The sequence below is a fragment of the Setaria italica genome, chromosome VIII (assembly GCF_000263155.2).
Source record: "Setaria italica strain Yugu1 chromosome VIII, Setaria_italica_v2.0, whole genome shotgun sequence".
Taxonomy (NCBI): Eukaryota; Viridiplantae; Streptophyta; class Magnoliopsida; order Poales; family Poaceae; genus Setaria; species Setaria italica.
Window position 1 is genome coordinate 37,994,745 of NC_028457.1, and position 24,388 is coordinate 38,019,132.

The 24,388-nt window shown below is 42.7% G+C and overlaps 2 protein-coding genes across 3 annotated transcripts; both read right to left on the reverse strand.

Annotated features, from left to right (window-relative positions):
• Positions 1–2,180: 2,180 nt before the first annotated feature.
• Positions 2,181–20,625, reverse strand: LOC101753078 (disease resistance protein RPP13). 2 transcript variants are annotated; one of them, XM_012848589.2, is made up of 4 exons: positions 20,514–20,625; positions 7,185–7,930; positions 2,932–5,016; positions 2,181–2,842 (listed from the first exon to the last, which is right to left on the reverse strand). In XM_012848589.2, exons 1-4 carry the CDS (start codon positions 20,589–20,591, stop codon positions 2,815–2,817), a joined length of 2,937 nt encoding a protein of 978 aa, XP_012704043.1. In that variant the 5' UTR covers positions 20,592–20,625; the 3' UTR covers positions 2,181–2,814. The 2 variants fall into 2 exon arrangements, with proteins under 2 accessions (XP_012704043.1, XP_004979960.1); XM_004979903.3 differs by lacking the exon at positions 20,514–20,625 and having other exon boundaries at positions 7,185–8,208.
• A 1,821-nt stretch (positions 20,626–22,446) lies between these two features.
• Positions 22,447–23,121, reverse strand: LOC101758635. Its single transcript, XM_004980796.1, has 2 exons — positions 22,806–23,121; positions 22,447–22,661 (listed from the first exon to the last, which is right to left on the reverse strand). Exons 1-2 carry the CDS (start codon positions 23,119–23,121, stop codon positions 22,447–22,449), a joined length of 531 nt encoding a protein of 176 aa, XP_004980853.1.
• Positions 23,122–24,388: the final 1,267 nt, after the last annotated feature.

Below are 24,388 nucleotides of genomic sequence, written 5' to 3' on the forward strand. Positions count from 1 at the left end.
ATTCAGTCTGCAAGAAAAAGGGAAATGATCACCCATATTGTTCAGTTTTATGCAGCACGTACTTTTGACAACATAGTGTACTGAACTGTATAATTACCTTCAGCTCACAGTATGATTGCATCTTCTTAGCTTGTTCCATTGCCGCCCTGAAGCTTTCGATGTTGAAGTTGTCAGCGTTCCTCAGCATGCACAAAATACGGCTGAGCTCTCGCCCCTCGACGCGGTTCGCCGTTCCAGGAACCATGGAGAAGTCATCCGTGGAAATGCTCGGAAGTGACCAGCGTCGGCGCTGGCACCGGCACCGCGCTGGAGGGTCGAGGTGGACATGCTTGTCGCGATGCCTCGCCCAAACGGATCCCCAGCTCGCCCTCAGTCAGGCGTTGACTCCCCTCGCGATCGCGGAGCTCGGTCTCGTCCGAAACCGTGTCGACAGCTGAATCTGGGATAGCGTTCCCTCCTGACTCCTGTGACAGGTGCGAACCATAGTCCCTACATTCTTTGTGCGGTTCCTGTGGTGTTCATCTGGGTGCGAGCGTGCAGGGTGAGCACAAGGTGTTCGTGGAAATGTCACACAGCCTTGGTTCAGAAAGGAAATGACACACGGCAAAAATCACGGGCTAAAAGGGCTTCCTTTGCATGCAGGATCGGTGAGAGCTCCATCCAACTTGTAAGAGGCTCAAAGACACGGTCCCTTCCCTTCTGCGTTGCATTGCAGGTAAGAAATACATGCAACTGTACTATCAGGATGAGTACAAAAGAAAATTCACTTTCTCGGACAGTGTCACACACTCCCCCCACCACTACTATGTCCATGGATTATAGTTCCGAAAGGGTCACATCTCGTAGCCCTTGAAGTCTTGCCCAGGTAAATTGTATAGCCCCTTTGTGGACAACTGCTACGCGTGTAATATGAACACTCTCACGTACCTTTACGGCTTTACTCTGTGTGGACGATGTGCATTACAATCTACCTACTGAACTTGTTCCATCCATCCACCTATCAGGCCGGAGTTTGTTTCTCAAAGATTGCTCTTGTTCTACTAGGATGATACATCTATAGCAGGAACAGTCTGGCGTGATTTCGGGAAGCAAGCAGCCAAGCAGAGAGAAAATAATGGACATCGCCAAGCTTGCAAGGGTTGATGCAGTGAAGCTTGTCCTGATAATTGTGGAGGCAGCTGGGACGGTTCGCCATAACAAGACCTGCCAGCAGCTTGTCCAACATGTGCAAATAATTGGCGAGCTGCTGAAAAAGCTACAGACTTTGGAGATGATGCAACATCCAGAGATGATGCAAACAGTTGGCCAAGTTATAGCATTTTTGCCATGGACGGCCGAATCTGTTCCTGTCCAGAGGAAGTTCCTTCGGATGCGGTCAAGTTCTTTGATCACCCAGGGTGGCAGCTGCTTATCTGACATGATCAGATAGATGGGCATGGTGGAGAGCGTCGACTCCACAAGGGTGAGACGCCTACTCTAGTTCATCAACGGGCCATGCCAAGTTGGTAATTTCACGGCAACCTTCTCGATCAACGGTCGGTACTACGATTTCGGCAGAGCTTTGGTGGATAGAGCTTTGGCGATCACACTATACCCAATATATCTCATGGCGTCTATAGTGTGCTTAAGGATGTTGGAGTCAATTAAGCATCTCCAATGTGAACCAAAATGTGCACCTCAAAAGCTAGAGAAGCCACCAGAATGAATGCTCTTAGGGAAAAAAGATAGAAAAGGATTATGCGGTTAAATCGATTCAAACTATGATGTTGTTCAGAAACAATTCAACCAAATAGAGTCCAAAATGAATATAAAATATTGAATATGCATCTTTAAATTCTAAGTTATGTTTGGAGAAATGTTGGATGAATTGTATTAATTGTTTTATGTGCACAGAATACACAAAAATCATAAATTTATGCAAAAGTGAATTAGTTGTAAAGGTTTAGAAGAAAGAATAAATGAATGAAAGAAAAAGCTTACCTGGACTCATGGAGTCATGGACAGCTCCCAGCCTCCCACTGCCACTGGACGCTGGGCTTCCTGGGCTGACTGATTTCACATTTCCGCCCAACAATGTTGCATATGTTGCTATGCTACTCTAATTAACATGTAGATTTTCCCCATATTTGTCATAATTTATGAAATATAAATTAAATAAATAAATATAACAACTATATTCATGGAGGTAATAGGTCTTCTTATCCATTCGAATTTACTAAATAGATGGTCCACAGTCATGCTTAGAATACTATAGCATTGCTCATGGGTCAAAAACAGAACCAAACAAGGATGAGTTCACAGTATTTAAAGAACCTTACAACACGAACAACTTGGCATTAAAAAAAGAAAAGGTGGATGGGGTGGGTGAAGGGGGGAGGGGGACTGAAATCCACGACCTCAGCCATCAAGGACAGACACAAGAGAGACATCAGCCTCTTATTACACTCTCACACTAACTCAGACACAAAAGGGAGTTTGATACCAACAGAATCCAATGGTAGGGTTATCCAAACAATAGAAATAGAGTCGAAGATAATGCTACGCAGAAACGGAGTCCATCCATGCGAATCTTGAAATAGTATTGAACAGCGATTGACTGCCTATAGATTATGTCACTGAAGCAGCCACAAAACGAACATATGTAGCAACTGAAAGAAGGAAGAAGAACTCGAAGCAGCAGCTAAAGAAAACACGTAGGTGCATGCAGGGTGGTTTGGTGGAATCGAACTGAAGCGATTCAATAGCTATCTTCCAATGGTGTCGCCTCCTCATCCTCCTCTTGATCTTGTTCTTCTTCTTCTTCTTCCTCTTGATTCAATAACTATCATCATTGTCTGATTCGCTGGAATTCCAAATTTAGTTAGAACAGATTATGAGATCAACAGAAGATTAGATGGAAATTACGAGGAGTCCATGTGAGCAGGTACGCACCTAGAATTGTAGCAATAATCATAGCGGTCAATTTCGAGTGTGGGCCGGTTGGGATGGGCTTGGATTGTGTGCCTCAGTGCAGCCTCCACTCTGCCGGTCAGATTATTGGCCACATCATCAGGCAGCCCCCAACCGGTGAGAAGAACTACTGTTAGTTTCTGAAGCGAAGGGAGGCACTCCAAGCCCAGATTGCAGTCGGTTAATTCTTCCACGTCGTTGCGAAAGCTGAGCACTTCCAGGTTTGGCATAAGGGCACCTGCTACTCTGCAGTTGTCCTGTTTCTTTTTAAAACGAAATTGTGAATGATGAAACACTCGAGTCGAGATTGTGAATGAAACACTCGAGTCCTCGTTGACCACAAACTGGACCGTTGAAAAAGGCAACTCGCAGGATCTCAACTTCCGAAAGTAGCCATGAGCGGCAGTACCAGTTATCGTTGCCTTGCTGCGGCATCTCGTGGACAGCGTGAGCTTGAGGTAATGGAGCTCTGGCAACTCTCCCAAGATTTTCAGACCCTGGTCACCCATCTCATCGACAGTCAGGGTCAAGTGGGAGAGGTTGGGGAGACGCGTTGGATCAATGCATGGCGGCAATTCAGGGACCGTGTCCAGAACCAAATGGCAGAGTCCTCGCGGGAGCGGGAGCGGGAGCTGCCATTTGTTCTCCCGTGCTCCTTCTCCATCTTCGATAGTTACACTCGCACCGAACAGTTGCAGACGTTGCAGGTTGTGGAGATTTCCTAGTGAATTCACGAAGTCCGATTGCATTCTCTTGTCCTTGAAATGGCCAGTAAAAATCCTGAGCGCCCTGAGTTCACGTAGGTTGCCCAGATCTTTCACAAACTGGCCGATTGACTTTTCATCGCCCCACGTGCCAGGACGTATGTGCAACTCCTGCAGGGACGTCAGGTTCTTGATTTCCTCACCCGGCAGGCTATAATCCACAGCACGTAGGCATACCAATTGTGTTAGCATGCCCACGCTCGATGGTAATAATTCCCTTGGATGCTCACTTGCACTTAGGATGTTGTCATCCAAATACAACACCCGAAGAAACTTGAAAGCTGCTTCTTTTGGAAGCTCCAAATCCTCATAGGAGGACCGGCTTGTCCCGAGGTACCTCAAATGAAGTAAATCTCCAATATGCTCATAGAAGGGTAAACGATGAAAGATGCTCTCCAAATATAGCACGCGTAAGAGTTTAAAGCTCCGAAACTGGACCCTTGGAACAGAATGGCGCATAAAAGCAAAGAAAGACCATGCTCGTGCTGTGTCCGTATGATTGTTCAGAGGAGCATCATTGTGGAGAGCTAACCTACGTGCATTGCTTCCTAACAATGTGTCTTCAGTACGGTTGTCGAATACCATGGCAAAGTTTGCTTCACGGGACAAGGAACGGATGAGATCAAGAATCATATCATGGATACGGCATCCATTTATGATTTTGGTTTCTTCATCCTCCACTGGCTGGATCAAACTTCTGTTAACTAGGTTGTTGAAGTATCCCTCCCCAATCTCATACAAGCCGATTCCTGGTTTCTCATTGACAAAACCTTCAGCTACCCACATCCATATCAAAGCATCCTTTTTAATCAAATAATCTTCTGGAAATAAGCTTAGATACAGTAAGCAAGTCTTCAGGTGAGAAGGGAGATCATAGTAGCTAAGAGACAGTATCCACAGAGTATCATCTACTTGCTCTTTATCTTTATCACGAAAACCAATAGAGTTGCACACCTCAAACCATTCTTGCATTGATTTTCCCACCAGTAAGCTAGCCATTGTGATGATAGCTAAAGGTACACCACCACATTTTTTCAGAATTTTATCAACTACTTCAGATACCTTCGGTCGTTGATTATCAGGACATTTATCTTCAGGGATCCTTGCATAAAATAACTCTTTTGAGTTATCATCCGAAAGCGGTTGTAGCTTGTATTTGTATACCTCATCACCAGTGGCAACTTCTGAATTACGAGTGGTTATTATTATTCTGCTTCCTTTATTATTCTGAGTACTCAAAACCTGATCTATGATTCTCTTCTTAGATTGTGTCTCCCATACGTCGTCAATGACAATTAGGTACCTACCCACATGACAATAGTCAGTAAAAGTATCCAAGACATCTATCTATATAACAAAGAACCGTGAATGAATATATAGAACAAATAGAAAACTACTCGTCATGTTATAACACTAATGAAACTAATGATTCTGAATCTTTGCTGACTGGTTGGCAATCAGCTGCAAGTGAGTGTCTCCAACGGTGAAGTCAACTTGATAGACCATTTCACCAACTACCTATAGCACATTCTTCAAAACTAATGTGGGTCCACACATAATAGAGATGTTAAATACATATTGCATATGTAAGGAAATGCACTATAGACTCTAAAATTTATCCCACAAAGAGTGTCCTTTTACCTCCTAGTAAATATCATCTAATTAAAACAACATTCACACCAATAAAGAAAAACATATGGAGAAGCACGTAGAGCGAATCAAATGATCAAATGATGTCATTTCTCTGGTTCCAATGCACATGCATTTATTTAGGATCTAGAAAACTAAACGGACAGCATGAGTTTCAATCACAATTAGTATTAGTTATTAGAGGCAACATAGACATTTTCTCATTACTACTAATGTGTCTGAAATTTTCTAAATGGACACTCATTGCCGGACAGAGGGAGTACCTATTAACTAGTAGCTAGTTTTCTCTGTTCATTTGTTCATTGTGCCATGCATATAGAACGAGTCTATGTTGGCACTTATAGCTAGCTGAGTTGTCAAAAATGGAGACACCTTATAATGTAGGAGTAAGATAGTTGAGGGCTCATAATTAGTGATTAAGAAACTACTCCCTCTGTATAGAAATATAATGGATTTTGAGTTTATCTTAAATCAAACTATCATGAGTTTGACCAACTTTATAAATAAAAATTTAATATCTAATGTATCAAAGAAGTAAACTATGAAAATACATTTCATAAACAATCTATTGATACTCATTTGATATCATAAATATTATTGTTATTTTTTATAAACTTAGTGAAACATAGGATTGTTTGACTTATAACAAACTCAAAGTCACTTATATTTCATTATGGAGGGAGTATCATGTTAGCTCAATTAAGAAAAAGGAAAAATATAAACTTACACTAAAAGTATAAAGTCACATATCTAGACTAATCTATAATAGTACACTTCAAAGTGCATCTCTAATGTTCTTTTATTTCATACTGACATGGAAACCGAGAATTTTGTGCGTATACGAGTTCAATTCATAAGAAAGCGGATAAATAAACTTTGAACAGTAGGGTACTATCTTGCTATTACTCATGAGATGTGCTATTAAAATAAGACCAATTCTAAAATTCTTATGAAAATTAGAACATCCAACTATCAATGCAGTAGAATCTAATCATTAGAGCCAGATCTACTATATTTTCTAAAAAAATTACCACATCTACCATTATGAAAATAGTCCAAAGTAATCCCTCTATATCTATATCTAAATTATCCACCTTTGCCACCATGAAATATAACAAAAATTAACTCTCTATTTTCATCCAAATTAGTTATCTAATTCTCTAAATTTGTATTTTAATTACCCACATCTTCTATTACTAAAAATAATCACTAAATCCAAATCAAAATTTCTTACATATACCATTATGAATAAATATCCCAAAGTACACCAATATATAATTCTAAAAATATTGTTATTATTAATATAAAAATACTAACTTAATGTGTATACATGCATGATGCAACATGTAGACCACGTGCTCATATATGGAAGAAGCAATGAAATTACCAATTTTCATGATACATATATTGCTGGGACTAAGGGTGCAATTACTAACTATGAATATGGATGAAAAAATATGCAAAGTAGTTACTAACTAAAATCTATCATAAATGAATAAAGATAAGTACTCCCTCCGTTCCAAATTGTAGATCGTTTTGGGTTTTTTAGGGGCATAGTTTTTACTATGCATCTAGATAGTGTATGTCTAGATGCATAATAATATCTATGAACCTAGAAAAGTCAAAATGACCTAAAATTTAAAATGGAGGATGTATCTATATGAGAGAATAGTAAATATGTTTAATGATTAGTTATGGACTCTAATTCATTTGTCAATTTCTACATGTTGTTCCTCTCACAATTATTAGCAGTGCGAAAGTATAGGTTGACGGACTAACAGCTAGCTAGCGTAGAGTTTGGGTGGCTACGGGAGTATGTACCTCTTGTCTCGTAGGAAGTCTAGGAGTTGGCGGATGAGCAAATCTGCACCTTTTTGTGTAGAGTGAATGTCCTTAAAAACTTTGTCAAGATCGTAGAGAATGTCCTTAAAAACTTTCACCAAGTCCGGATTCCGGCCAACGGAAACAAAAGCCCCACACTCATAGTTTTGTTTAAGCTGGTCATATGTTGCCTTGGCAAGAGTGGTCTTGCCGAGTCCTCCAAATCCAAGAACAGAGACAACCCTTGTCTTCATGTCATCGTGGGACAACATCTTTATGACTGCTTCCTTGGACTCATCGATGCCAATGAGCATGGACGCGCTGGTACTGTAAACCGGCGCGATGCGCGGATCAATACACGAGGACGGTGTGGCAGGACTAGCCACGCAATCGTCGATCTTGTACCTCTGACGCCGCTCGGCGATCTCTTTGAGCTTCTTGTTGACCTCCTCGATCGCGTTGGCAATGTCATGGCGAGCCATGGTCTTGCTAAACAAGGTATCGATCTTCTCCTTCAGCCGCTTGAGCATGTTCTTGTTCTTGTTGACGGGGTTGGGATCCTTGGCGTGGATGAGGAAGGTGTCGAGGACGTCCTCCATGTCGTAGGATGCGTCCCTGACCTCGCAGGCCCAGATCTTGACCTGGTTGTTGAGCTGGTCCGGGGGCACCTTGTCGATCTCTTGGAGGAAGGCGTGTGCGCTCTCGAGCTCCCTTGTGAGAGACTGGATCCGCTGCTTCACGCCCGCCTGCAGCTTGTACTCCGCCGCGAGGAGCTCGGCCAGCTTGGAGATGATGCTGCCGATGGCCCCCGTCACGAGATCCATGCTCGCGCGAGGAGCTCCCACTGCAAGCTCAAGTAATGTTGGGTGTGGCGGAGGGCTCTCAGGAACAATGGTACGTTGATGTCGGTGTGTGAGGAGAGGTCAGGAGAGTACACACGTATAAACATCGGGAGCATCTCTCCTGTGACTGCATTTCCATACCATGTGAATTATTGGGTGTGACGAGGCGTCATCAATGGATATGGTGGACGGTTGGTGAGTGCCTGGCCAGGCAGCCTGGGTGCTATCGTGTAACGGAGGTCGAGGACGAGGACGTGAGTCAAGTCTAGCGGGCCAGCAGCCATTACTTCCTTGTCCATCCATCACGTGCTAGCTTAGGCCCTGTTTAGTTCCCATCAAAATCCCAACTTTGACACTATGCAAAAAGAAGATTTCCTATCACATCAAATTTGCGGTACATGCATGGAGTACTAAATGTAGACGAAATGAAAAACTAATTGCACAGTTTTGTTGTACTTTGCGAGACGAATGTTTTGAGCCTAATTAGTCAATGTTTGGACAATAATTCACAAATACAAACGAAATGCTACAGTTGCGCATTTATAACAAAATTCCAACTTTGACACTCCCAAATTAGGAACTAAACAAGGTCTTAGTGAACGTGACGGAAAGATTCCGCTATTTAATTCGCTCTGAGGAAAAACGAGCCCCCAGAAACTTCTTGGTAATTCACAGTTTGAATTTGCGTACATCAGGATAGGTACACCACCCCACGCACTACAGTCACACGCACATCACACCCCTCTCGTTTGCACTGTCACGATGCTTATTTTCCATCTTGTACTTCTTGCTGCATATATTTTACGAGTACTGCCGCCTGAAGTAGCTTTTGAAAGGGGGAAAACCATTTACTTTGATATTTACAGCTTGTGGTGTACAAGTATCTTGGACCTGGATCTATCATTTTTCTTCGGGTCGCTACTCTACGCAAAGAAGATGCACTGCCACTAGAAGTTCTCAGTGTGTGTATTATGGTCCTTTCGAAGATTATGATCTACGTGACGTGCTATTGTATCGAACATGATCTCAAAACTATAGTTTGTAATTTTAATTAAACTATAGTTTGTGATTTTAATGATTGAGTGCCAATATAGTCATTGGTACTAATGTTGTACACACATGTAGAGGGAGCTTAACTTGTATCATGCTAGTTTCATGAATTCTGGATCCATCCTAGTCTTCTTTTTACCTGGTATCTTTATTGGTACCATCACATGTGGATCATGGTTCATGAAGCTATCTCCGTAGGTTACTAATGTTTTCACTTAAGCATGTTTGCAAGTTGTAGGCTCACAAATGGAAGATATTGCTCTTTTTTAATGACTTGATTCCAAAGAGGGAGAAATGTGAAATCAAAGTAAGAGCCGGTGCAAGAACCTTTGTGTGAATATTCATAGGGGGAGAAATACAAGAAAAAGGGAGAAGTGCATCAAGGGGGAGTCATATGAAGATGGACAAAAGGGGAGGTTGGATGATGGCAAGCATCCAAGCAGGTGTAAGTAGTTCAATTGGTCAATTTTTGCAAAATTATGCTTGCTTTGATTGTGTTGTCATAAATCACAAAAACGGGGAGATTGTAGCGAAGATGGCCTCATTAAACCATAGTTTGTGATTTTAGAAACTAAGTACCAACATAGTTATGGGACTAATGCTTTGTCTAGCATATACCTTGTAGGTTTTTTAGGTCCCAAGAATGTAAATCAAATCATGGTAAGGTCCAAATGATGGTATTCTAGACATCCAAATCATGATATTCGAGTATCCAAGCTATGGTATTTAAATGACAAAATCATAGTATTTAGGATTAGTCTATCCAGATTTCGAATACTGCAGCTATTAATATGCACTATTCGTCCTGTCACGGACAGATTTCCAATATTGCAACTACTAATTAAGCACTATTTGCCCTTTGACGATCAGATTTTTAATATTGCAGCTATTAAGCTCTATTGGCCCCGTCAAATTCATATTTTCAATATTGCAGCTATTAATAAGCACTACTGGCCCCATCCTCTTCCTTTGGCTCCCATCCGTGCCGTGATGACAACTGGACGAGTTTATCTATGGCAGTGGTGGAGGGAGGTGCCAGAGCTAGGGGAGGCGGTGGCAGCGGGGGAGGTTGGCCGGAGTTGGAGACAGGGGCTGGGACTAGCGGCGGCGGAGGCGCTGGGACTATCACCGGAGCCGAGGGAGGTGATGGGGGGCTTGGGAACTGGGCCGGCCTGCTCCTCGTTTAGCGTCCTGATGAGGGAGCTGCCGAGAAGTTGGGATTGCAGCCATCGAAGGAGAGGGTGACATAAAGGTGAAGGTGACAGAAAGATTCCGCTATTTGCTCTGAAAAAACGAGCCCCAGAAACTTCTTCGTAATTCACAGTTTGATGGGGTGTTTGGAAAATACTTGAGTACCCGTCACATCAGATGTTTGATATTAATTAAAAATATTAGACATAGACTATTTACAAAACTAATTGTACAGATAGAGTCTAATTCGCGAGACGAATCTATTAAGCCTAATTAGCCTATGATTTGACAATGTGCTGCTATAGTAAACATGTGATAATCATGGATTAATTAGGCTCAATAGATTCGTCTCACGAATTAGTATAGGGGTTCTGCAATTAGTTTTATTATTAGCTCATGTTTAGTCCTTCTAATTAGCATCCGAACATCCGATGTGACACTTCTAAAGTTTAGCACCTCGTATCCAAACACCCCTGCGGACACCGAGCGCACTGACGCACACTACAGTCACACTCTCGTTTGCACTGTCACGACGCTTATTTTCCATCTTGTACGTGATTGCTCTCCATGATTACCTTTTTGACAGAAATGATAGAATCACATTAGTCCACACTTTCACATTCATGGGAAATTCATCTATTTTGTCACCGTCCATTTTTGCTGCATATATTTTGTCACAGTACTGCCGCCTGAAGTACCTTTTGTGTGTGTGTTGGGGGGGGGGGGGGGGGGGGGGGGGTGGCGGAACCGTTTACTTTGATATTTACAGCTTGTGGTGTACAACATCTGTAGATGTGACCTGGATCTATCATTTTTCTTCGGGTCGCTACTCTACGCAAAACAGATGCACTGCCACTAGAAGTTGTGACTGTGTGTATTATGGTCCTTTCGAAGATATAATGATCTACATGATGTGGTACCGTTGGCCGTATCTGCTTGGAGAGATCCTAACTGTTGATCCCTCTCTTGCCCACCGAGCAACCGTGTCGACATGGCTCGCACGCCAGCGTAGCGTGTGTCTTTGTCGACCCGAGCATGGAGTGATCGCCACTTCGCCACGCATGGCCACATGACCACATCTGTCGCCGGAAGGCAGCAAGGGACACGATGGAGGATGGATTATTGCAAGTTGCAAGCATTAAGTCATGCTAGAGACCAAAGGGCCACACCACTCACCATCGTAGCCTCTGCATGGCTTCAACTTTGTTACACACTCACGCACACAGATTTCCAGTTACTTCTGCTGGTCATTCCAGTTACTTCTGCTGGTCAAGAAATGCGCAAAGCTTTAAACTTTGTTACACGATTCTATCAATACAATCCAGCTTGACCGACATATTGGACCCCCCAAGTGTAATGCTATTAAGGCAAACCTACCTTCCACATGAGACTTTACATCTTTGATTTCAGCACGTACTTGAAAATAATCAGTGTACAAGCATGGAAATCACATCCATTAGACAAATATACAACGACGACCATAAGAAAGAACTCAAAGGAGCCTCGGACACAGTCAGACACTGATCGCAAATCTTCCAAATATTTTCTAAAAAATTACCATTCTATACCATTATGAAAATAGCCTAAAGTAACTTCCTAAATTTATACATACAAAATTATTCACAGAGGTACACCAATTTATGAATTTAAATGTCTATTTCTTACACCGTTGGTGTAGAAAATAAAAATTTAATGTGTATACATATGATATGTCACCATTTATAAATATATAGAGGAAGTGAGCAGAATATAGATTTTCATGTTAAAATATAGCTCAAACTTAGGGTCCATTAATAAATTCAAGCGCATACGTGCATCGCAAAGTGAAAAAAATAAAGATTATAAATATGGATGAAAATATAATAAAGTAATTACTAACTAAAGTCTATCACAATCGATTGAAGATAATAATTTATATCTATATAAGTATTGTGTTAGCAAATTTAACAAATGAGAGAGCTCAAGGTAGTAACTTTGATTGTTAGCTATGTTCTCTTATTTTTTTAATTGGAGACTGCACATTTATCTTCACAAGGTGCGATAGGAAAAAAGATAAACACTATAAATTCATATAAAAATAAAACATCTAGGCATCAATCCTGTAGACTATAATAATCATTGCAATTGGTCTATTATATTTTTAATAAAATATCCACCACTTTTATTATAAAAATATTTTAAATTAAACCCGTAAACTGATAAATAAATTACCTACCTTTACATTATAAAAAATAATTTAAAGTAACCATATAATCTTCATCTAAATTATCCATAAATGTTATTATAAGAAATAACTTGAAATGCCCTTCTAAATTTGTATCTAAATTATGCACGTATGTCATTATTAAAAATAACCTATATATAAAAGGAAACATTTATATCTTAATCTAACTATTTGCATGTTAATTATATAGAAATGTCCAAAAGTAAACAAATATATGATTCTAAATAAGCTATTTCTATCATTGTTAATATAGAAATACTAAGTTAAGGTATATATACATAATGTGTGTCACCGTGTAGACCATTTATAAATATATGGAAGGAAGCGATGAAAAAAACTAATTTTCATGCTAAACACAATGTATGGAGGTGCATTGTAAAGTGAAAAGGTATGAATGTAGATAAAAAAGTGTATAGGGTAATTACTAACTAAAAGTCAATCACAACAGGAGTATCATGTTAGAATATTAAATAAATGTAGAGTAGTAGATAAATAATTTTGGTTATTAGCTAAGGGATCTAATTTTTAAATGAAACAATACGTTGAAGATGAAACAATACGTTAGAAGGCCGAAAGGCTTATCAAAGACATTAAAGATGCTAAAGCTGGGAAGTTGAAGGTAGATAGAGAGAATGATGAGCTCACATTGGCCCTCAGGAATCCTGAACACCCAGGACGTTGCCGAGGCTATGGGGTTGTTCTGTGGAAGTTCGCTTTCCGTAGGGACATTGACTCATACAAAAGCTTCAAGCGAAGAAAGGAATAGCAACAGGAGAGATGGTGGCGCATGTTAGAAGTCAAAGTGCATTCACAAGAAGTAAGAATGCAAGAAGAAATTATGTGTCGAGTGGCCCGGCAATTACTGAGATGGCCCAATCTGGAGCACCGCCGGATCCAAACATTGTTAGCCCTTCTCAACGCCGAATCAGCTGTGCTTCCACAGGGCTCCTCAATGAGCACATGCCAAGATTACCCCGTGGACAACCAATGGTACCTGTGGATGACATCACTCAGCGCACCTCATGTGAACCGCATAGACCATTCAACAACATCACTGTTAAGGTATGCATATATATAATTTATGCAATCTTCTCAATTGATCCACACCTCAGGAGTTTAATAACTTCTTTATTTTGCATATATATGTACAGGTGGCGTACGGGAGTGCTTTACCAATCCTACCAGGGCAGACAAGCCATGGATTGGAGATTCCACATGGCTACTCCAGCGTTGGCCTAGAGCATATTGTTGATAATCAATATGAAGGCATAGAGCTCGACCTCCCGGGAGGTGACAGGGAAAGGACACCAAGACATGCACTTCACGGGATCATTATATGGCGCAAATGCTACATCATCATCCCTGGCAAGATGGCATCATTGTTCCCCGTGGATCCCCCGCAGCGACCATCTCCTCAAAACTCAAGTTCGTCATCTCCAGCCCATCCACCTCGGACCGTCGACACCACCAGAACTGTCGCATCCTGCTTGATCACCATCTCCATCTCCATCGAATCCTGGTGGTGCGAGCGACGACGACCACAACACCCCTCCCCGATCACCGTCGCCGAGACTAAGACCCGCAGCGAGCAAGTAACTTGCAGCACCTCTAAAGAAGCCGCGACCACCGCCTTCCAAGCCAAGGCAGCCAAGGAAAACAAGGAAGTCTGAAACCATTCAGAAACTATCGGCTGATATGACTATAGAGGAATTGCGAAAGCTATCCCAAGCAATGGTGAAAGGAGTTCTTCAAAAAATGCGATAAGCAAAGAAAAGCAAAGGAGATGGAGCCAAAGCCAGTAGGTCCAACAAAATTAAAATTTTTTATTGGAATGTCAAAAGAAGCAAAGAGGACTGTACTATCGAACTAAGAGTGTTTGTTAGTTAAGTTTGATGAGAAGAAACAATGGCGAGGAGCTTCATCTTCCAATTGTACTATCCCCCAGCTGAGGGATCTACGAGATAAAGATGCTCAAACTATACAAGCAATGCCCTTAGAACAACAAATCAGAGTCATTGGATTTATGCAAGATACATCTATGTCTCTTGCTGAAGTTCTAGGGCAAGTTGAACCGCCAGCTCCAGAGCCAATTGTACCTAAATGACCCTTTGAGGTAGGCAAGCCTCTAGTAAGGCCAGAATTGGTACGAATTTCATGAATGGTACATGGAGTAGTATGCTAATGAGAGGTTCATGTTCGCTCTTCGAGTTAAACCGATTGATTTTTTTGGCGAACGTGAGAAACTCCTATGGATGGAATTCTAGGTTATATATGAAGTGTACCATCAGGATGCCCTTGACGTCTCTCTCATCAGCGCTTGAGTTCTGTAAGTGTCTGTTTATCAATATGTAAATTTTGGCTTAGATCATAATTTTTTGTGTGTGCGTCGTCCTACTAACTTCATCTTCCATTTTATGTAGGATGCTAATTTAGAGGTGCCACAGAGAATCGTACTTCAATGTTGGCTTCATGAATCCATCGCTCATTAACCAAGCTCAGATACAGGATCAACCAAAGAAAACATTGGAGGCAATAGACAATTTCTTGGACAAACAAAATTAGAAGGAATACATACTACTGCTATACAAGTGGGTACAGTCTATTTTTATTTTCTTTTTCCTTACATAATTAATGTTAGTTATCTCTAATATGAACATTTATGTACATAGTTTCCACTAGATTCTCATAATAATTATGATAGAAAAAAGTCATGTTGTTGTGTTCGATTCATTGAGGAAACTACCGGCGGAGTACCAAGACATTCAAGACATGCTAAACTCATAATAATTCGGGACTTTTATCTCTATGCAAAAGTTTCTTTCCTAAATTTTCACCTAACATTGTATCATCATTATTTTAATCCGTGGTGCATGGAAACGATTCCTCAAGACTCACTGTGGTCCATTCAAAGAAAAACTTACATTCAATACAAAGTTCCCGGTACATTTTATAACACGAATATTTCATGACTTGTTTTTTTTCACTAAAGTGCTTGAGATGGGAACAAGGCAATAGTCTATGTGGATACTACATCTGTGAGCACATGAACAATTTTGTGCATCACAAGGTGTTGTCGTTGCATGATATAAATGTACGTAAAATAAAAGTATTAATAATTAATTATTTTCTAGTTCCTTATATTTAATTATTCGTGTAACATTCACATATTTCCAAATTATAGATGTTTAATATTCAACAAGCTTATGGAGAAGGAGAGTATTTTCGCAATATGTGAAGGTCTCATAGGATTCCGGGTGGACGAGGTGATAAATCTCGTGGGAAAATTCTATTACGACGGATGTTCAATAGCCGCACCGAGCAACACCACGGCGGGAGGATCCTAGGAATGAAGAGGATAGTGCATAGTGCATGGGACTCACGGAGATCAGGAACTCGAAGGTGAACTCAAACACTTGATTTAGACCCTACATCCTGTGTGTTGGTTGGATTGAATTACTTTGGAGGGGATCCCTACCTCACCTTATATTGCCGGGGCAGGGTTACAGGTTAGTTGATTTACAAGAATATTGGTCGGTTTCGACTAAGCGAGTCCTACTCTAGTTACTACGAGTAGTTTTCTTAATCCTCGACTAGTTCCTGTCTTGCCACGTAGACCACGCAGTCAAAGAAGTAAACTATGAAAATACATTTCGTAAATGATCTATTGATGCTCATTTGATATCATAAATATTATTGTTATTTTCTATAAACTTAGTCAAACATAGGATTGTTTGACTTAGAACAAACTCAAAGTCACTTATATTTCATTATGGAGGGAGTATCATGTTAGCTCAATTAAGAAAAAGGAAAAATATTACACTAAAAGTATAAAGTCACATATCTAGACTAATCTATAATAGTACACTTCAAAGTGCATCTCTAATGTTCTTTTGTTTCATACAGACATGCAAACCGGAATTTTGTGCGTATATGAGTTCAATTCATAAGAAAGCGGTTAAATAAACTTTGAACAGTAGGGTACTATCTTGCTATTACTGACGAGATGTGCTATTAAAAATAAGATAAATTCTAAAAATTCTTATGAAAAATAGAACATCCAACTATCAATGCCGTAGAATCTAATCATCAGAGCCAGATCTACTATATTTTCTAAAAAATTACCACATCTATCATTATGAAAATAATCACTAAATCCAAATCTAAGTTTCTTACATATACCATTATGAATAAATATCCCAAAGTACACCAATATATATATATATATATAAATATTGTTATTATTAATATAAAAATACTAACTTAATGTGTATATACATGCATGATGCAACATGTAGACCACGTGCACATCTATGGAAGTAGCAATGAAAATACCAATTTTCATGACAAAATACATTGCTCGGACTAAGGGTGCAATTACTAGCTATGAATATGGATGAAAAAATATACAAAGTAGTTACTAACTAAAATCTATCATAAATGAATAAAGATAAGTACTCAATCCGTTCTAAATTGTAGATCGTTTTGGCTTGTTTAGGTGCATAGTTTTTGCTATGCATCTAGATATAGTGTATGTCTAGATGCATAATAATATCTATGAACCTAGAAAAATCAAAATGACCTACAATTTGAAATGGAGGGAGTATGTATCTATATGAGAGCATAGTAAATATTTTTAATCATTAGTTATGGACTCTAATTCATTTGTAAATTTCTAAATGTTGTTTCTCTCAAAATTATTATCCATTTAGGTCGTTTAATCCTGTTTAAATACTGTTTAAACAGCCTAAACGCTAAACAAATGGTGACCAACTGTTTACCGTTTAGTGTTTAGGATAACACTGCGACTACTTGTAGCACTAACAGCTAGCGTACTCTTGTCTCGTAGGAACTCTTGGAGTTCGCGGATGAGCAAATCTGCACCTTTTTGTGTAGAGTGAATGTCCCCATAGTTGCCTTTGTCAAGATCGTAGAGAATGTCCTTAAAAACTTTCACCAAGTCCGGATTCCGGCCAACGGAAACAAATGCCCCACACTCATAGTTTTGTTTAAGCTGGTCATATGTTGCCTTGGCAAGAGTTGTCTTGCCGAGTCCTCCAAATCCAAAAACAGAGACAACCCTTGTCTTCATGTCATCGTGGGACAACATCTTTATGACTGCTTCCTTGGACTCATCGATGCCAATGAGCATGGACGCGCTGGTCATGCGAACCCGCGCCATGCGCGGATCGATAAACGAGGACGGTGTGTCAGGACAAGCCACGCAATCGTCGATCTTGTACCTCTTACGCCGCTCGTCGATCTCTTTGAGCTTCTTGTTGACCTCCTCGATCCCGTTGCCAATGTCATGGCGAGCCTTGGTCATGCTAACTCGAGCCTTGGTCATGTCGATCTTCTCCTTCAGCCACTCGAGCATGTTCTTTGTTCTTGTTCTTGTTGACGGGGTTGGGATCCTTGGCGTGGATGAGGAAGGTGTCAAGGACGTCCTCCATGTCGTAGGATGCGTCCCTGACCTCGCAGGCCCAGATCTTGACCTGGTTGTTGAGCTGGTCCGGGGGCACCTTGTCGATCTCTTGGAGGAAGGCGTGTGCGCTCTCGAGCTCCCTTGTGAGAGACTCGATCCGCTGCTTCACGCGCCCGCCTGCAGCTTGTACTCCGCCGCGAGGAGCTCGGCCAGCTTGGAGATGATGCTGCCGATGGCCCCCGTCACGAGATCCATGCTCGCGCGAGGAGCTCCCAATGGAAGCTCGAGTAATGTTGGGTGTGGCGGAGGGCTCTCAGGAACAATGGTTGATGTCCGTGTGTGAGGAGAGGTCAGGAGAGTAGACACATATAAGCATCGGGAGAGTCTCTCCGGTGAATTATTGGGTGTGACAAGGCGTGATCAATGGATATGATGGACGGTTGGTGAGTGCCTGGGTGTTGTAGCTCGTGAGCCATCGATAGATGCCTGCTATTCGGCATCCTGCCCGCGGTGTCTTTGTAACCGCCCCCACAGTCTCATTTCCAATTTTTTTTATTTAAGGCACCAGTAGAAAACCGACTTTCGATCCTCCCTTTAGTCCCAGTTTAATGTAGACCCGGGAGAAAAAGAGGTGCGTCACGGTAGGCTGGAATTTACTCTCGGTTGGTATTTGCAACAGTGCCTTTATCCCGGGTCAAAAACCAACCTCCCGTGGGGGACCCTTTAGTCCCGGGTGGTAAGACAAACAGGGACTAAAAGGTCACTCTTAAATCCCGGTTGGTGTTACCACCCGGAACTAAAGCTCATGACATCAACCGGGATAAAAGGGGATGTTTTATCCCGGTTGAAAACTCTAATCAGGATAAAATGGTCCCCCATGGGACTGAAAAAAGAATAAATCCCTCGGACCCTTTTTATCCTGGTTGGTGTTTCCAACCGAGATATAAAGGGTCCCCACGTGTGGCTGGGAAAGGACTAAATCCCTTGGACCCTTTTATCCCGGTTTGTATTACCAACCGGGATAAAAGATCGTCTTTTATCCCGGTTGATGTTTCCAACCCGGATAAAAGGATCCTCCAAGAGTTAATACAAAATGATAGCATCCCCTACATAGTTAGATATAGTGTGTAGGTGGGATGGTAAGGAGGCTATGCGCGAGACTTGAGGTCGTGGGTTTGAATCCCACGCGCATGCACATATTACCGACCGGGACTAAAAATGTTTCTTATATCCTGGTTGAGGACTAATAGTTTTCTATCGGTGAGGGTCCATGGCATTGTATTTTTTATTCAATTTCCAAGTCTGATCCTAGCGAAGGTGACAGAAAGATTCCGCTATTTAATTTGCTCTGAAGAAAAACGAGCCCCCGAGAAACTTCGTAATTTGCTCTGAAGTTTGAATTTGCGTACACCACCACCGCATACATACCTATCGTAGAATTAGATTGATACGCTTTGGATCTCTAAGATTAGATATATATATAAGGGCCTCGGTAGTGTCAACTGCATGCTGACCTGTGAGCTCATGTGGAACCATGTGCTTCGGTTTTGTTTAAGTATTACTAACATCGATCGAAATCCAATCTGCTTGGAGATTAATGAATATGAACCAGTTTATTTAGCCTCAGAGATTCAACGTGCACACACATGGAACCAGCGTGCACACATGTGCTTCAGTTTTTTGTTCCCCACGTAGAGAAACGTGCATACACCGAGGCTAGCACAGAAAACAAATCTCACTACGGATTCAGGTCGTTGGGCACTCGGCAAAGGTCTAAAAACATTCGGCAATATTGTTTGCCGAGTATTGCACTCGGCAACTGACACTCAGGGAAGATCTTACCGGCAAACAATCTTTGCCGAGTTTTTTGTCGGACACTCGGTAAAGTCTTTGCCGAGTGCCAAAAAACACTCGGTAAAGTCTTTGCCGAGTGCCAAAAAAACACTCGGCAAATATTTTTTAGGAAAAAAACAAAGACGCCGGTGAGCTCATCGCCACCCCGCCACCACCGCCTCTCCTACGCCTGCCGCCGCCACGCCACATCCACCAAGCATGCCAATACCGCCCACACCACGCCAACCACGCCCGCACCATGCCACCTCCACCATGCCCACTGCCGCCGACGTCACTGGACCGCGCTGCCACTGTCCCCTCCGCCCCTGACACGCCCCACCCCTGGCTCGCGCTACCACTATCCCCTCCGCCCTTGGCCCGCGCCGCCGCCGTCCCCTCTGCCCCTGGCCCACGTCGCCGTCTCCATCCCCGTCCCTGGATCTCGCCGTTGGGGGAGGGAGGGAGGGAGGGGGTGGCGATGTCCTAGATCTGCGCACTCGGCAAAGGTTTTTTTCATTTTTCTTCTTCTTCTTTTCCAGAAAAAAGATTTTATTTCTTTACCGAGTGTTAAAAATAAAACACTCGGCAAACTCCCCTCTTTGCTGAGTGTGTTTTTTACACTCGGCAAACCACCTTTTTGCCGAGTGTTTTTAGCGCAGCACTCGACAAAGAAATTATTCGTCGAGTTACCGAAAAAATACACTCGGCAAATATAAAAACACTCGGTAAATTTGACGTGCCAGCAGTGTCTCCATCTTCACGCCGGCCTGCAGCTTGTACTCCGCCGCGAGGAGCTCGGCCAGCTTGGAGATGATGCTGCCGATGGCCCCCGTCACGAGATCCATGCTCGCGCGAGGAGCTCCCAAATGCAAGGTCGAGTAATGTTGGGTGTGGCGGAGGGCACTCAGGAACAACAATGGTTGATGTCCGTGTGTGAGGAGAGGTCAGGAGAGTAGACACATATAAGCATCGGTGATTTCCATCGATAGATGCCTGCAGGAGGAGGAAGAGGAAGAGGAGAAATGAAGTAAAGTGTGTACCTGCTATTGGTGGACAGTCTGATTTCCATTTTTTTTATTCAAGGGACCAGGGCATTGTATTTTTTTGAATTCAATTTCCAGGTCCGATCCTAGTGAAGGTGACAGAAAGACTTCTTCGTAATTTAGTTATTTAATTTGCTCTGAAGAAAAACTTCTTCGTAATTCACAGTTTGAATTTGCATACACCAGGACTAGTTGATCATATCAGTAAATATTGTAACATGCAAGATACGGAACCAGTTTCGCCTCACTTGTAAATACTAAAACGCTTTGGATCTCTAAGATTAGATAAGGACCTTGGTGGTGTGAACGGCTGGCCTGAGCACATGTGGAACCGTCACCGTGTGCTTTGGTTTTAATTTGTTTAACATCGAGATCCAATCTGCCTAGATCAGTAAATTGTTATGCAAATTGCTTCAGAGATTGGTGATATGAACCAGCTGTGTATTTAGCCTCTGAGTTCAGAACAGACATAGGTGTTGTGAATCACTAATTAGTGATCAATTACTTAATTATGTAATTAATGAATAAACATGTGATTAGCACATGTGGTAGTTACTCCCCGAATGGGCCACTTCACGAAGGGGCCACACCCCAGAAGGGACTATGAATTTTGTTTATATCCCTTAAACCTGACATGAAACTATGCTCGGCAATATGTTCAGCAAAGCAACCCTACTGAAGTTATTATTGGATTTCGTTCAGACAAACAGAGCTTAAGGGGATGCTGATACAATATATATCAATATTCAGGCTCAAGGGAGCTGAAATGTTCTTCTTCTCTCCGTTCAGAATGGTGCCCAAAAATCTGGAGTATCATCAAGCACAGTGCTCCAAGGCGGCCTCTTCACCCTGGGGAGCAGGTGCCCCTAAAGGCTTAGGTTGTGCGCAGGCCGCTCACATTTTGGCATTTGTTTTTCACCAAAGCATTATCATGTTAGAGAAAAACTGCAGCTTTTGGCTTTCACTAAACCATCATAATTTTGAGCGCGCTGACGGTGGTTCTTCAATTCATATATAGTTTCCTAGTCCTCACCTTGTTCCGGTTAAGATAAGCTCTGTTTGTGAAGTTATCAGCATGATAGATGTTATATGGATGAACCCAAAAAAATGTTTAAAACCAAGGAGAAAGTAGCGCCTCATAAGTCATATATACCTTGAGGAGAAAGTAGCGCCGCCTTCGCTTCGTCCCCTCTTCAATTCCTCTCCCCTGCCATGCCTGCCATTGCCACCGATCGAGTACCTTTACTGTTTAGTCCCAACAACAACAAGACCTATCATCGTCGCGTACGTGCATGAATGCGTGCCGATGGTTGAGTTGAAAACATAGGCAAATTACACTATAAATAGTCAAACAAAGGTTGTGGCAGACTTGTTTAACAGACGATGCTCTTTCTAAGGGACATGAAGTCTCGATTATATCTTGCTTCTAAAAAAGCGATGCAATGTCTTACTTCTCTTCGTAACTTCACAATTACTAAAAAACCAAATTGCTTATTTTCCACGCGACGAAACACGAGGACGGAAAATCACAAGACAACACAGTGACAACACCACGATGGGTATGCTAGTTCACATGACACTGCACGAGGGCCCGCCGCCCTGCCTGTGGTGGTGGTGGTGGCCATGCTCAGCGCCACCGAGGGCGACGACGTTTGATCTACTGCCAGCACGCGGCCCGCATCTCCTTGCACGCGAGGTCGAGCGCGAGCGCGGTGGCCGCCCACGCAACGGTGCCCAGCGCGGCGGCGGCCGCGAGACCCTGCGGTCGCCACGATGCGCGCGCGTGGAACGCCGCCGCGGCCTTGGACGCGCTGCCGAGCACGGCCGCCAGCAGCGCGAACTGGATGAAGTGGAGCGTCGCCGGCGCTGCGCCTCCAGGCGTGCCCGTGCACATGCACGCGTCGTCTAGACGAAGCTGTTGAGTATGTATATGCATATAAAAGAATCTCTGCAAGGGTCGTTATTTGCACGGAAGAAGAAGATGATGGATCGGATCGGATGGGTTGACGTACGGACCCGCAGGTGGGTAGTATTCCTGGTCACCTATGTCATCGACGAAGCTGTTGAGTGCCCAGCTCGCGAATCCCATCATGGAGACGTAGAGGGCGAGGTTGAGTAGCAGCAGCGGGCCGGCGCTGCCAGCCAGCCAGCCCGCACGGCAAGATTTCGTGTGCGTTGGTGCTGGCATGCAGTTGCACACGCACGCGGGCGCCGCCGCGCTGCCGTGCCGGCCTCCGTGCTCGATCGCTTCTTCGCTGATAGCCCATGCGCTGCATGCAGTAGCGCGCGTGTCTCGTGTGACAAGAGGAGAGGGTGAAGCTGCCACCGGCATGCATGTCAGGGTCACGCGCGAAGGGGAGATGGCCAGCTCTCAGCGGGTCGGCGCGGCGTCGTACGTTGTGCGCGGGCCGCGGCCGGGGGCCGGAGCTAGTAGCATGCATGCAGAAATGAGTTGTTTTGGGATGTGACGAGTACACGTCCTCCTCTTTGTCTGATCGTGGTCATGGCGTCTCCGTTGTTCGTGCGCCCACTCCGATCGAGTCAGTCAAGCCGTTGTGTGGAGTTGCGTTTTCGAGCTACCGCAGCTTGCATTGCATTTGCGGCCTACTACTTGACTTCTGTCTTTGCATGCATGTTTGGAGGTAATGGGGAGCGTGCATATGTTCTGTCGACGACTTCTTGTGCTTTTTTGACATGGCCAGGCTAGCTCAACTCTATCCAACTCACGTAGGAACGAAAGGAAACAGATCACGCACGATCCTTACCTCTTTCTGTGTGCAAAGGCGGTATAGAAGCAAACTTTCAAATATACACACATTATAGTTAGATGCACAGTAAAAAGTTACGTATCTAGAAAAAAGTCAGGCTGACTTGTAATTTGGAACGGAGGGGTACTGATTAGAGACCTTCAACTAAGCCTATGTTAATTAGTACAACACATGTTACGGAAATAAGATGAATCATAGCTTTTCTAGGTTCATAATAATCAGAGCATATGGCCTTTAATTTGTACTCCCTCCATTCGGGTTTTTTTAGGTTCATAGTTTTGTTGTGTAATTAGATATACATTATGTTTAGATATGTAGTAAAAGTTTTATACGTAGTAGGACAGTCAGAATGACTTAGAATTTGAAACTGAGGGAGTAGGCTCTAATCATCATCGCCAACAGCAGACATTTAGATCTATTTTGTTTTATAAAAAGCTACCGACCTCTGTCATAATAAAATAAAATACATAAAGTAACTGCCATTGTTTTGTACAGCGGACTAGTTCAGATGGTTAATTTAGCACTTATAGACTTGGGGTTTATTGCTGGGGAACATCGTCTATGTTCGTGAACATAGAGGGCGCAAAGTTCACAATAAAAGAGTTATAAACTGGTGAGAGGAAAAAGAGGAACTAGAGTTTCTGAGGTTGAAGGAGAGAAGTGTCTTCACCAATTGGGGATCCTTGCCTGTCAGAGACCATCTTCACCAAAGGCGCGCGAGCCCACCCAACGGGTATATAGTCTCCAAGTCGTACGACTAGTTAAAGTCAATAAGGGGCCGGGGTTAATCTTCTTGAGCCACATTTGATTGTTGACGGAAACCTGTGATAA

Bases quoted from the DNA above. Each gene is read 5' to 3' on its own strand.
- LOC101753078 (XM_012848589.2), bottom strand. From the start codon at position 20,591: ATGGATCTCGTGACGGGGGCCATCGGCAGCATCATCTCCAAGCTGGCC. The intron at 5,017-7,184 runs GTACATACTCCC...TCATGTGGGTAG, and splicing joins GACTTCCTACGAGACAAGAG to GTACCTAATTGTCATTGACG. The intron at 2,843-2,931 runs GTGCGTACCTGC...TTGGAATTCCAG, and splicing joins GATTATTGCTACAATTCTAG to CGAATCAGACAATGATGATA.
- LOC101758635 (XM_004980796.1), bottom strand. From the start codon at position 23,121: ATGCCGGTGGCAGCTTCACCCTCTCCTCTTGTCACACGAGACACGCGC. The intron at 22,662-22,805 runs GTCCGTACGTCA...GCACGCCTGGAG, and splicing joins GGAATACTACCCACCTGCGG to GCGCAGCGCCGGCGACGCTC.